We start from the raw sequence: 13,494 nt of genomic DNA, 5'->3' as shown, positions 1-13,494 counted from the left end.
CCTTGACGGTGTGCCTTTCAAGTAAAATAGACCGTTGTGATAGAACAGTCTGAAGCAGCGCCAGTGGCTCCTTTGCTTCTTACAGAGGAAAATCAGGAGCATTGTATAACAAATAATTTCAAGCTAAAGTATGTCTCTTTTCAAATAAAAAGTTTCAAACTTAAATTTAACTAACAGGTTCATTGGGAGACTTACTATATTGACCTAGACACTGTAAAATACATACTGCTAACAATAAAAAAGGAATGGTTTAGCACTTGTTTATGATACAGCATGAGGTATTTTCAGCCCTTGTACAGAAATTAACCAGGATCGTTAGTTAATTAACACCTCACCTTAAAATTGGTCTCGCCTTGCATATTAGGTGCTGATATTTCTTGATGGATGATGAAGAGATTGCGAGCAAAGGTCATGAGGACCCCCTGGAGATCCTCTCCGATTGTTCTGTTAATGATATCCAAACAAATGAGTTTACCAATGATTCCCTTCACATGCTTAAAAACAATCGCCCTCTCATTTGTGTCTGTCTGGTGATGGAATTTAATGAGTATTTTCAATCTCACAAGGTGGCAATCTTCAGGGAGATATGAAAGATGAGGCTCCATTTTAACTTGTCAACAGAAAGGATTTGTGTAATAAATAATTTTTATTAATCAACAGCAGAAGTAAGCAGTAAGGTTTCAGCTGTTCCAAGTAAGAGACTACCAGTGAGTTAGGACTGAGACACCAGAGCACATTAAATCTCTGGATTACTTTGAAAGAACTGTTACTTCTGCCTATGATTTGTGAAAGACATCGGATAGGAATTTCAGCAGCATCAGTGGTTCTTAGGTTGTTGTAGCTTACTTAGAAGTACAAATTTTATCTTTTGGGGCTTTGGTTTCTCACTGCTACGTACAGAGTCTCAATACATGCTGTCTTACAGAATAGGACGTTGTGCTGAGGAAGAATGTTATAGAATGAGAATGGTTTGGGTTGGAAGGGGCCGTAAAGACCATCTAACGCCAACCCCTTGCCATGAACAGGGACACCACCCACTATACCAGATTGCTCAAAGCCCCATCCAACCTGGCCTCTAACACTTCCAGGGATGGGGCATCCACAGCTTCTCTAGGCAACCTGTTCCAGTTCCTCACCACCCTCAATTTCATCCTATATCTAAGCTAAGCCTACCCTCTTTTAGTTTAAAGCCATTACCCCTTGTCCTATCACTACACTCCCTGACAACGTCCCTCATTTACTGACTAGAAGTGACGATGTATCTCCAACGTTTTAAAACGGATGATATAGATATTTTAGATATTTCAGTGACTTTATAACCTCAAACTGTTCTATCTTTGAAAATATTTCCAGGCTAAATTGCATTGGAAAGCTTTACATAGATCTGGCTGGCTTGTTTACTGCCCACAGCCTCATCCACAAGAAGCTCAGAACAAGTGGAAGAACCATAGCCCTAGAAACAATCTTTAGGATTCATTTAGTCCATGCTCTGTGCTAAGGCAGGATCAATGCTACTTATTTCATTCTGACAGAGGTTTGTCTCATCTATTACTAAACACCGTCAATGATGACCTCACTGAAAAATCTAATTAGTGCTTCATTTTCGTTACTATCAACATTTTTCCTTATGCTAAAACTGAACCTTTCTTGCTGGAAGGTAAGTCCATTTCCTTTGTCTTACTAGCAAAGACATAGAAAACAGATTTTTCCTTCCTGCAGAGGTTTCAATTTTTATATTTTTAGCAGATATCGTTTCTGCCTCCTCCCTTTCTCTCCAGTTAGTCTTTTGTTGTAAGTCATATTTTCTAGACCTCTATAACATTTTCATTGCCTCCCTCCAAATGAAAGGAGTTGTTTACCTGGAAGACATTAGAAGTACATTTCTTACCTTTTTTCCATAAGATTATGATACTGTTTGTAAACCTCTATAACTCACAGATCCTTTTCTGCAAAACTGGTGTTCCTCATCTTCACTACTGCCAAGTGCAATTTCTTTTACCTGGCTCCACTTGGACGTAATTCTATTTTACAGTTTGTTTCTTCATTTTGTCAAAATAATTTTGAATTCTTTTCCTGCCCTATAAATTACTTGCAGTCACATCCAATACTCAAGGCAGCTGTTTTTCTTATCCAGGTCTTTAATGAAATAGCACCAGCATCAAAGAGCAGACTGAGAACAGACCATTTCTGCCTGTCAGACATCATGTCCTATTTTGGCAGTAAACTTCACATAAATTTCCTCTGAGGAGAGGTTTTCAGTCATTGCATATGAAGTTTTTGCAGATTATGCTTTCTTGGACTTCTTAGGAGAGGTTCATATGTCTGAAGCATTATTGAACTATCAGACCTGCCGTAGTCTCTCCGACTGCTGTTGATCACTTTGTAAAGAGCAATATAAAAGGCATTAAATTCTGACCTTTGCAGCGTGTACAGTAAGGTTTTTCAAAACGTTGCCTGTAAAGTATGCCTGTGCTAATGTGTGTGCTCTCACATTTAGATTGCTACTGACAGTGAATTGCTCTATGCCTTCAGTCTGCAGTGCAGTCAGACTTTAATCTGAGCAGATTCCTGTACATTTTTTTTGATTACCAAAATGCTTAAAGCCTCCCAAAAACTTTTCAAAAGGACAACCCTATGCAAAGTCACTGTACTTGTTTGGACAGTAGGTGACAGTCACTGAACTTGTTTGTTGAGTGTGTGCTGTTCAGATTGTTCATTTTCTGCACTTTTGTTGGAGCCCAAGGCAGTATACATCGTGGTGCCACTCTCTGCAGATCAACTGTGTTCCCAACTCTTTATCAGCCTGTGTAACTGACAGTGTGTACTTACATCATTCCCAATCTGTATCGCTTCTGATCGTCATACAATATAAAAATTGTTCCCTGTTTTTCCTGTTAAGTAGAAAGACAAACCCGTGTTAATTATTCCTAAAATAGTGATAATTATAATAAATAGATTGTACAGGGACAGTAGATTCATAGTCATATCTAAGAAAGACTAGTTTGGAATTGTTTGTGATGGCTTACTGCTCAGTAAAGTAGATTGTTACTCTAAATATTGTAGAGAATACAATACATTAACTTTATGTAAGCAGATTACATTCATCAGAGTCTATTTGATGGCAAATATTTTTGATTCAGTGCAATAGCAGGTGGTCATAAGTACCTGAAAAACTATCCCTTTACACTTAATTTATCAAGAGACAAGTTACCCTCTAAAAGCATTACACTAACTTATATTAAGACATTGAAAATTTTCCTGTTCTTAAAGTTTGTGCTTTTCCTTAAATACAAACTGGACATGAACTTTCATTAACTTCTGCTCTAGTTCATCATGGGCCTGATACTGGTGATAATGTGCATTTCCAAATGAAACCCTCTGCCTTAGGATCTGAAATCTCTATCTGCTGTTCTGTCTTGCATAACATCTTCTGAACTTTTTTACATTTAATTCTTTTCTTTGTATAATTCTGTTCACAAGCCTTAAGCATTTTATATTATCATTTTATATTATTATGGGTACAGAAATGTGTGATATATAGCCATATTATAGCCAAGTGCTCTCATGAAAATTCTGTGCTAGCATTGTCCTAAGTCCAAGCACAGCTCGTGGCTGACAGCCTTTACCCTTTTTACCCACAGAGCGACCCAAACAAACCAGCCAGGACAGCGTTCTCTCTGTAGTCTCCAAGACAGACACAGCCTCACTCCCTGTGGTGTAACATACAAATGGTAATGCTCTTCATCCTTGGCTGATTCCAGTCAGAAGCCAAAAAGCAGGTGATGTATCTCAGTACTGCAGCTCTTCAAGACTCAAATCCCAGCTAAAGTAGGCTAAGTGTTATAATGTTAGCCTAATTTTTACAGGAACTGCTGAAGACTTTTATGCGATTTAGAGTTCATTAATTAGCATCATGAAAACAATTTAAAATCAAATCAATTCTGATTTACTCTTACAAGTCCTCTTGAGTATAACTCTTGAGCAAACACCTTGCTCTGTTTTTAGTCTAATAGAACACTTAAACGTTATATTATGCTAAACAGTACACTTGAACTTTACATTGTGCTAAGTGGTTTCAGCATATTAGAATTTACATACAAAAATTATGCAGAGTGAACATCATGTTTTCTAATCTTTCCTGCTTATACCTGGAGGTCAAATCCCACACCGTGAGCTTTACACATCTGGAGGAGAACATTATAGTAGATTACGGAAAGACTGGAGTGCCTCAGTTGACTGCTCGCTACTGCACAGCGGTTGCTTCCTGGAGAAGGCTGAAGAAAACAATACAAGATTCTCTGTTTTCATGACATTTTATATCAGAAACTAACAATTTGCTATCTAAATAAACATTTTTTTCTAAGTAGCATGGAGTAAGACCATTGACTCCTTTTGGAGGAATCCCTGTTCATAGCAACGTGCATTGAACATAGGCATTTCTATGCAGCAAAAGTAAATCCTCACCTGACACTGTGCATAAAACTGTTTATCATAGATGAAGTCTACAGAATTACTTTTTATGAGCCACATTTTGCCATTTTCACAAATTCACTAGCAGCTAAGCCCTGTGAAATCATTCTAAGTGTCTGTTGTCAGGACCTTCTGAATCCATCCTGCCCTGCAGAACACTGTGTTGTTCTAGAGCCAGCTCTTCTTGGTAGCAGAAATTCTAAGGTGAACAATACGAAGTTTCTGCCAAAGGATAAAAGATTTTCAACAGTTTCTCTAAAGCCAAATTTCAAGTGGGTTTCTCCAAGACGGAGGATGCAATTCCTTTGAGTATCATTTTTCCAGCAAGTCTTTGAGTAGACCCTGCCCGGTGCCTCCAAGGAGCTATTCAGCTGATACCAGCAGAGTGCATGCTACGGATAAAATTCAGTGCAACATTTGAGTTTAAACTCTATCAATGCTCAAAAGAATAGAGATGTTGCATTGCACAGAACTGAATAGAGCTGTTCTCCTAAAATGAGCCTTTCCTGTGATCTTTTTAATACCGGACTGTTTGTTCAGAGTGGGGATACTGCACATTGAAGCGTGTAATTTACAGTATTTTTTCTAAAATGATATTTGTTTTGACATTGACTCATTTAAGTTGACATAGTTGAAATCCTTATATAATACATCTCTGCCTGAAAATTAATCATGTTTATAATATTCTGAGAATTAATAACACCCATTGCTCAAGTCATTAACTTAAAAAAGGAGCTTCCAAAATCTGTTCTCTGCAGTAGGGGACCACAAATAAATGAATGCTTGATAAAATAATCCAAGTAGCAGTTTAACAAGCGTAAACTTGAATGTGGCTGCAATAACACAGAACTATTGTTTAAGGGTTGGCATCAGGTTGATGAGGTGCTTATTTCAGCTACAAAGCATGCATACACATGCATAATGAACTGCAGTATGAATTATTAATGTGTTGCTTATTTAGCCTCATCTGTCTAGAAGATAATGTATCCTAACTATAATGAGTGATTGGTTTTGTACATAATTACAGTAGCAGCAGTATCTAGGAAATTTGTTCTTTCAAAGAAGGATTTCTAAAAATAAAATCATCACACAAACTGAGTTGCTGCTCCGTTTTATCAAAATCAAACCTACTAGGACTGAGAATATATAATAAATTAAAAGGGACAGAATCATTATTAACATCATAATTTTACACAAAGTGTTTTACTTAATCATTCATTACAGATCATGTGCTGTAAAAGCATTTGTCTCTTCGTTTGTTTGTTTTTTTCCCTAAAGATACTTTCCAGACAGAACAGTATCTTTGTAGTTAACTCTTAAGGAGATAAAAACCTCAGAATTAAAGAAAGAAGAAAAATAAAGGATACAGTGACAATTTATGTTAATTCTGACAGAATTTTAATTAAAAAAGTTGCTACTTGATTACTTTTCATTTCTAAAACTTGTACTACTGGGACTAATCATATCTAATTTACTTCTCTCCAACTAAAAGTGGTTGCTTGACAAGAACAATAGATCAAGAGCTCATTAACCTCTGAATTACAGCTCCAGACATTTTTGGAATGGTGCTACATTCCTGCTCTTTGTACAAGAAAAGGGAGTTGGGACTCTTCAGTCAGGATGTGTGAAACCAGCATCTGTCTTACATCTATATCTCTATGTACATACACATATGTTTCTTATGCTCTGACTTTTCTAAAGCCTTTTTTCCCTTTAAAGAGGGACAGTCTAGGTTGAGAAGCCATGTTAAGTCCTGCACCAATAACGAAATTAATAAATAGATCACCAAGCAAGAGTCATATGTTAGCCATGCTTCTGTGACAGTGTGTTTACATGGGTTTCAAAGCAATACACAAATATCATTTTATTTACATTCATGTGTGCAGTACCCAGAGAGAGCCCCAAGTGCCTTTCCATGCACAACGCATGGCACTGAGTGCAGGTGAATCTCAGCTCTCAACAGAGAGCAGTAAGATCAAGCAGGGGAGACTTCACGGCTTATTCCCCTTGGGCTTCATAACTCGGGTCCAGAGAGAGCAAGCAAGAGGGAGTACAGCTGCATACTCCTGCTTAGGGAACTCACATCAGTTAGGGCACTATGAGTTTTTCCTCCCTGTTCAAACGGCTGTGTCCATAATTAATTCTGAATATTAATTCTGATTATTAACACCGAAGAGTTAGATGGCTCCAGTGCTATGCAGAACTGAGTGAACTGAGAACCAACATTTGGGTTTAACTCAAGTGAGAGCTGGGAGGGATTTGTGTGTTCAGATCCTTCTGTGGTTATAGCCCTGATTGTTTCACCTTCAGCTGTGTGCACGAAGGCACAAAGCTGGGACAGAACTTCAGTGCTCTCACTTCTAATTCCCAATCAGAGCTCATGAGCTGAAGGCTCATATTTCTGCTTGACTGCTTTTAAGTAACTCCCATAGTCAGAGCAGTGCTTTCACCTCTTTCTGTTTCTTGCAATGCTTAACCAACAGAGAATTTTTTATAACTTGAAAGCTATGTAAAATATTTAGAAGTTAGTTGCTACCACAATTCCGTGTCTGATAAAAAAGAGATAAATAATCAGGTACCCATAGGCATCCAGAACCTTTTTTTTTTTTTTTTTTTTTTAATTTCTAATGTGATAGTATCCTTTTTACTTTATTAACCTTCTAAAATCTAAAAGTAGCAATTTTGCTATTGAGTTCCTTCAGAGGAGTGATCTAGGACGGATTTTGACTGTGCAGTAATTTATATCAATAATTTGATTTGTAAACAAATCACTGCTTACAGTTTTTGTCTCCTTATGCTGAGTACATTGGCTTTTCATTTTCTTCGATCCAAGAGGTACTTCAAAGAGGCTAGAGCGACAATCCAGGTTTCCATCTGTCACATACAACATGAGCTGAGTCAAGGCCAGCTGGTCACTATAGCAAAGGTCAAGGTCTGTTGCCCATACCTAATGAAACACAAACAGGTGCATTAAGAAACAGAACAAGAAAGGTGAAACCCAGCAATTGTCATCTATGCCTTTATTTTTGTGCATGCTGATAATGCGTACTTATGGTTTCCTTGTGCTGGGGCATCCCTTCCAAACTGGAACGATCAGAATTCCTAAGTGGCTTCAAAAAATAAATTCTCAGTGAAAACTGAAAGGCTAAGGAGAAAACAGCTACCTGTACTGCCAAGATTTTAGCAAGAATTAGAAAAAGTAAACGGATAATTCTGTGATTCTGTGATTCTCCAGCCAGGGAACCCAGCCGTGGGTGGCTGGTCTACTTCAAGGTGCAGGAGGCTGGCCTTGCAGCTAAAATCATGGCCAGCCTGCAGTGTATGAGCAGCTGAATTCCTCAGCCTCTTGGGCTTCTGGGCACACTTGGCATTTGCCAGTGCAGATGAGTACAGGCAGGATGCTGGTGCCCAGCTCCAGAAGGGTTGAGGCTTGAAACCCCACTTTGCTCAGGGGGAGTTAAAGCACCTTTGTGGAGCCAGTCCAGTTATACCCAAGCATCAAAGCTTGTGGAATTCATGCAAGATTTGTGGAGCCAGTCCGCGTCGAGGGCGTAGCAGAAGGAAGCACCACGGATTGCTCCTGCAAGGCTCCTCCGCCCCCAACAACCCGAGCACGGTTTTCCCCATGAGTTTTTCCCTTTTAAAAAATGCTTGTGCCTACTACACCAATGAGAAATGTTAACGCACGCAAATATCTGCCCTACAGTGAACCCCTTTAAAACAAATCTAGCAGTGAATGACTTGAATAAGCCTTTGAATGTTAAATGGCATCATTATAAGGATATTAAGAGGTCAGGCAGTCAAGGCCTCTTGGTAAACTGGAGTTAATTTCTGAATCATATTCACATAGTAATGCCCTTTTTATAATGGTGAATAAATCACATCAGTAACAGTTGTTAATAACTAACTGCCAAGTATCTGTTGCTGTATTAAATATCCTATTTGTCAACTTAAATATTTCCTGCTGCATGGTATAAAATGCAAATCGGATGCAAATAGCTGGCTTTACTTAGTAATAGGGAATGTTCCCCAATTACAATGCTTAATTTTCTTCAATAATTTATTCTTTATCATCACTTCTGCAAGACAGGAAGGAACTTTCATATCAATTTGTACTTTTCCAGTATGTGCCAACCTTTCCAGTAACTAAGTAGTAATTTTAAACCGTGCACGCAGTAAAAATGCTACATTAATTTCCATAAATATTATCAACACATCAGTAACAGCAAAACGTGCCTTGAACCTTGCCTGAGCTGTATTTTGGATTCTCAGTTAAATCTTTGTCTCCAGAAAGAGATGGCAATATGAGAAGAGCAGGGACAACTGAAAAGCCTGGACATCCAAGGACTGTTCACCAGCTCAGGGAAAAATGAACTGGTCACTCTTAATCCAGACCCTAATACTACATCTGCTTCGCTCTACCCTCAAAGTCAATACCCACACTATCTGGGAGCTTTGTCACTGCACGAGCAGAGGGGCAGAAGGCAACTTAGGCTGAAAGCGGACCAGAAAGTGGCTGAGATGCAAAACCCATGAAAGCTAACCAAAGATGTAGTGTGACAGTAGTGTATCCGCACTGTGGATAAATACAAGGCTTGTGTTCTGGCGGTGTGTAGAGAATGGGCTAGCATTTAACAGCAGATAAAGTCTCAGAAAATGCAGCCTGGCAAACATAAACAGTCATTATCACAAGCCAAATTCATCGTGCCCTGGTAGAGACACAGACAAACCACACAGAACGTGGGATAGCACATATATTTTGCAAAAGCTACTCAACACATCCCATGTTGTCACTAACTAAAATTAAAGTACGTGCCAGTGACATTGCTTTATTTTCACATCCAGAGAAGAGTCCCATTAATTACTTGTGTGATGCATTTCACTTAACCTGAACTAAAAACCCAGCAAGCCATCCTGGCTCTAACGCCCGACTGCACCTTCCAAGTCCCCGAGAAGGAACGGGGAGCCCTACAGGATGCCCCCTGCACAGGGATGTAGCTCTAGCCTCAGCCCTGCCCAAGGAAGGGGCTATAGCACACTAGAGGAAAAAAACCTCTTAGCATGGAAAATTTCATGCTGCAAATTATAAGAATGGCCAAATTCCAGTTTGAGGTTTCTGTTTACTTTCAGAGTGCACCAGTTAGTTGCTTTGGACGTGGCTTCATCACCTCAGCCTCGTACCACTGCCTACAAAACAGCTCACATCAGCAGGGGGGGCTGATGGCCCTGCCATGTAAAAAAGGAAGGTGCCCTCCCCGGTCCTGCCTGCTACTCTTTTCATTAATACCTACTTAAACATCAGTCACGGTTACATTCCACACTGGTAAATTCATCGTGGTTTTTGCTTTTTTAAATCCTGGGTGTGGGTCTCCCCAGCCCTGAGCACAAGGAAGGCAAACCTGGCTGCAAGCCACCTGTCCACCTCCTCGCATTCTGGGCCGGAGCCGGAGGCTGAACCACCCCTACTGCAAGTTGAAGCAGCCAAATGGTCATTAATGTGTGCCAGCTGGGATCACCCCCAAGGATGCTTTTGCTGGCTCAGGAGTATTGCAGAACGCTGCACTGGAGCCATGTCCCTTTCTGCCCTGGATGTGTCCCAGACCATCACTAATGTGGGGAGAAAGAAGGATCAGATGGCATGAGATTCCAGCTTTAACCTAGCAGGGGATTCCCTTTTGCCATGGAAATCCAGAAATAACCTTTAAATTCCCTTTGTACTGCTACAGAAACAGGAGAGGCACAGGGCCTGGGCAACTTCATGTTCATGGTATTTGAACAGGACAATTTTTTTCCATTTTATTAGTACAAATGCAGGCCAGACCATTAGCAGCTAGCTGACTGAACTCTTCAGTGGAACAATCTCGAAGTCCCATTCCAGTTTCTGAAGGTCAAAAGCGTTCTTTGCAAAATTGTCCCAATCAACACCAAGCAGCACTTCCTGTAGTCTCAAGCAAGGATGGAAGTTCAGCAGGCCTGCGTTTGTTTGGTGGAGCCATGTAAGACAATTGCTGTGCAGCTGCTTATAGTGCTCTTATTCTGGAACTAGGCAGTGGACATCTGTTTGCTGGCTTTATCAGCACCTTTCACCAATAATATATCAATATATACTCCCAAATGGACAGGGGGAGTGCATTATATCATACTAAGCACGTGTTGACCATATTGAAGTTAGCAGGTGTCCCCTGAGTGTAATGACCTAAAATTAATTGTAATAAACAAAGAAAAAAGCACCAGAATCCTTTATATCTGCATCTAAAGAATTCTAATTAGGTGGGCTCAATAGTTGATGACTTCTCATTTTCTGTGGAGAAGTTACCAGACTCACGCCAAACTCACATATTTCCACTGCTTTGCAAGTGCTGTTTTGCATGCAGAGACTAAGCTAAATCAGTACAGCTGGAGCTGCCATCAACTGCAGACATGGAGAAGAGTAAAGTGAGAAAAACATCCAAGGACAGAGTAAGAATAGGGTAGAGTGACACATCATATAGACAAAAGCAACTCGGGCAATGTAACTTAAACATACCTACTGCTTTCTTCTGCTTCTTTTGCCATACTAAAATGTCAGAGCAAGGGAAGCTCTCAGCTTGGCTGCTTCTTCCAGTTCTGCAGTCCTGCTGCTGCTGGCCAGGCTTAATGAAGCATCATACAGGGTGTGAGCAAAGAGGTAGGCACAGAAAAGAAGTATGGTGGAGAAGAAAGCAGCATTAATAACGGTGGCACCAATCACCCCAGAAAGAGACACGACTCCTCAGCTGAAAGAATAGTTTCTGTGAAGGATGCAGGAGGCTTTCATAGCAGAGCTGATGCCACAGCTGGCTCCTCCTGCAGCTCAGAGACAGAGCACTGGATGAGGAGGAAGGTGTACCATTTACAGACCTCCCGCACTGCTCCCACCATCACTGGCTTCACTGAAGGCTTCACCCAAGTGTTCGCTGGTTCCCTGCATGCTTTGTAGCACTAGATTGTATATGGCAAATGAAAGGGCACTCATCATTTCTGACCACTCATAACTAGGAGAAGGAGCTCAGGCAGGCTATTAATGTCTGTGCAAACTGCGAAACGTTAAAACAGCTGAAAGGAAAAAACAGTTGATGCAAATGTCAGGGAGGGCAAGGTGAGAGTGAAACTACATGAGCTCTGCAGAAAAACTACACAGCATCAGATAAAAGCAGTGAAGAACAGATCTTGATGTAGTTTCTACCGCTGCATAGTGTTACAGCAGAGCAGGAAAAATGTTTTCCAGCAGGGTTTCAGTTTCAAAGGGAGGGCTATCCTCTCAGCTCAGCACTGACAGAGCTGTGAAACAAGCAGGACGTGGCATTTCTAGCAGACAACTAAAACATCTACTCATTGGGATGTGAGACTACTGAAATCTATTAAAGGCTTTTCACTTAGTCTCAGAACTTAGACTAGTAGCTGTTACTGGAGTCTATCAAAAAAAAAACAAACAAGCAAAAAAAAAAAAACAAAAAACAAAACAAAACACACAAAACCCATTTCTTAGAAACATCAACCCAAGTCCACATTTGTGGCATGTAGTCTTTAAAGCAGTCCAACAGCTCCACAGAGCTCGCACAGGCAGAAGAGAAGACATAGCAGACTTATTTCTTAGTTTAGGCTGTCCTCTGAACAGACTAGAAAATTTGTTTAGACTCAACTCTAATACCATCTACAGGACTGCAACAAGTTTTCCTTCAAAGTAATACAAAATGAGTGGCAAAAGCTTATAGAATGCCTTGAAAGTCTGAGCTGGGGCTCTGTGTGTGTGTGTGTTTTAATGAATGTATTTCCATAGTTTATAAAGCAACGCCTGTGGAGGTCAGGCAATTACTGACCAGCTGAATTATCATTTCCTCCAGTAAATCAGAAGCCATCAGAAGAAGGCCTGTGCAAAGTTCAAGTTTAAGTAAAGCTAAAAGAGTGATAGAATCATAAACATTAACAAATAGCTAAAATACTTCAGTCCATCCTCATTATCTGAGGATATACAATAAGTGCATTTATGCAGTCACAGGTATTTAACATCACATCCTTACAGAACTGCATGGCAAATAGTGTAACATACACTATTTAAAGTACGTGTTCAGAAATCAAACTGGAACAGAGTCCACTTGTGAAGTCTAGAACTGATATTTGATTTTCAAGCAACAAACGAAAGTTCAAAGGTAATCAGATTTGTGATTTTATACTGACTTGGAGTCAAAAAGAAAAAGTAGAGGCACTAGTTAAGATTTTAGATCTCAAAACATAGATTAGGGTTTTCCAGAATCCTACCACTGGATAAAAACCAGTTAGAAATACATCCTACAAGACTTACTGGCTGTTTGTCCGAGGAAATATGATCAAGTCTGGAATTGCTGCCTTTTACACAGGCTGCCAAGTGCTGCCAGGAGATGCTCTCCTGGAGCATGCGCGGCTGATGAGCCTGTGCTTCGTGGTAGAGACATCTCAAGTGAGCAGAGTCACAATTATAGTGTAATTCTTTACTACTACCATAAAAATGCTTCAGCTTTAAAGCATAAACTTGAGAAGGGAGGGAAACATAAATTCTTAAACAGTTACTAAATTATAGCTTTTCTTTCTCCAGTATAATTGTTTTATCTGCATCTAGTATTGATGTCTGCATTATTGTAAAGAGCGCACCTGCTATTTTTAAAGAAGTGGTTGAATGACACTGTAAAAATGTCAATTAGTAAAATATTAATGCTACTTGGGTGTTGAAAATAGAGCTTCTTTTATGACTTTTAAAATTCACAATAGAATTGATTATTTCGGCTGCAACCACAGACAGGATCTTAACCGGCTGCCATCTCGTGGCAGCTGGTGGGATGGTCTGGTGCTGGCTGAGAAATTTTAGGGCCCAAAAACCAGCCCTGAACTCTATCCTGCTGAATTCAGGACTGGAAGGTGGTTAATGAGAAAACTGTGTCTCTTGTTTGAAAACAACACTACAACATTCTGTAGGGAAACGCTGGGAATAATTTTAGGATGCACACGTGAATACAGAAGGCGGCATCCCAC

The 13,494-nt window shown here is 39.9% G+C and overlaps 1 protein-coding gene across 1 annotated transcript in view; it reads right to left on the bottom strand.

Moving 5' to 3' along the window:
* Nucleotides 1-13,494, bottom strand: part of IQCH (IQ motif containing H) — a 64,819-nt gene that overhangs the window by 1,135 nt on the left and 50,190 nt on the right. Inside the window, exons 17-20 of the mRNA XM_032194525.1 lie at nt 7,250-7,417; nt 4,149-4,274; nt 2,830-2,891; nt 336-444 (exon numbers count right to left, since the gene is read on the bottom strand). Coding sequence (XP_032050416.1) covers nt 336-444; nt 2,830-2,891; nt 4,149-4,274; nt 7,250-7,417 — 465 coding nt within the window. The remainder of the gene's footprint in view (nt 1-335; nt 445-2,829; nt 2,892-4,148; nt 4,275-7,249; nt 7,418-13,494) is intronic.

This window comes from Aythya fuligula, chromosome 11 (assembly GCF_009819795.1).
Source record: "Aythya fuligula isolate bAytFul2 chromosome 11, bAytFul2.pri, whole genome shotgun sequence".
NCBI classification, from domain to species: Eukaryota; Metazoa; Chordata; class Aves; order Anseriformes; family Anatidae; genus Aythya; species Aythya fuligula.
Note: the sequence above shows the minus strand (reverse complement) of the source record. Positions and strands in the feature narration are given on the sequence as shown.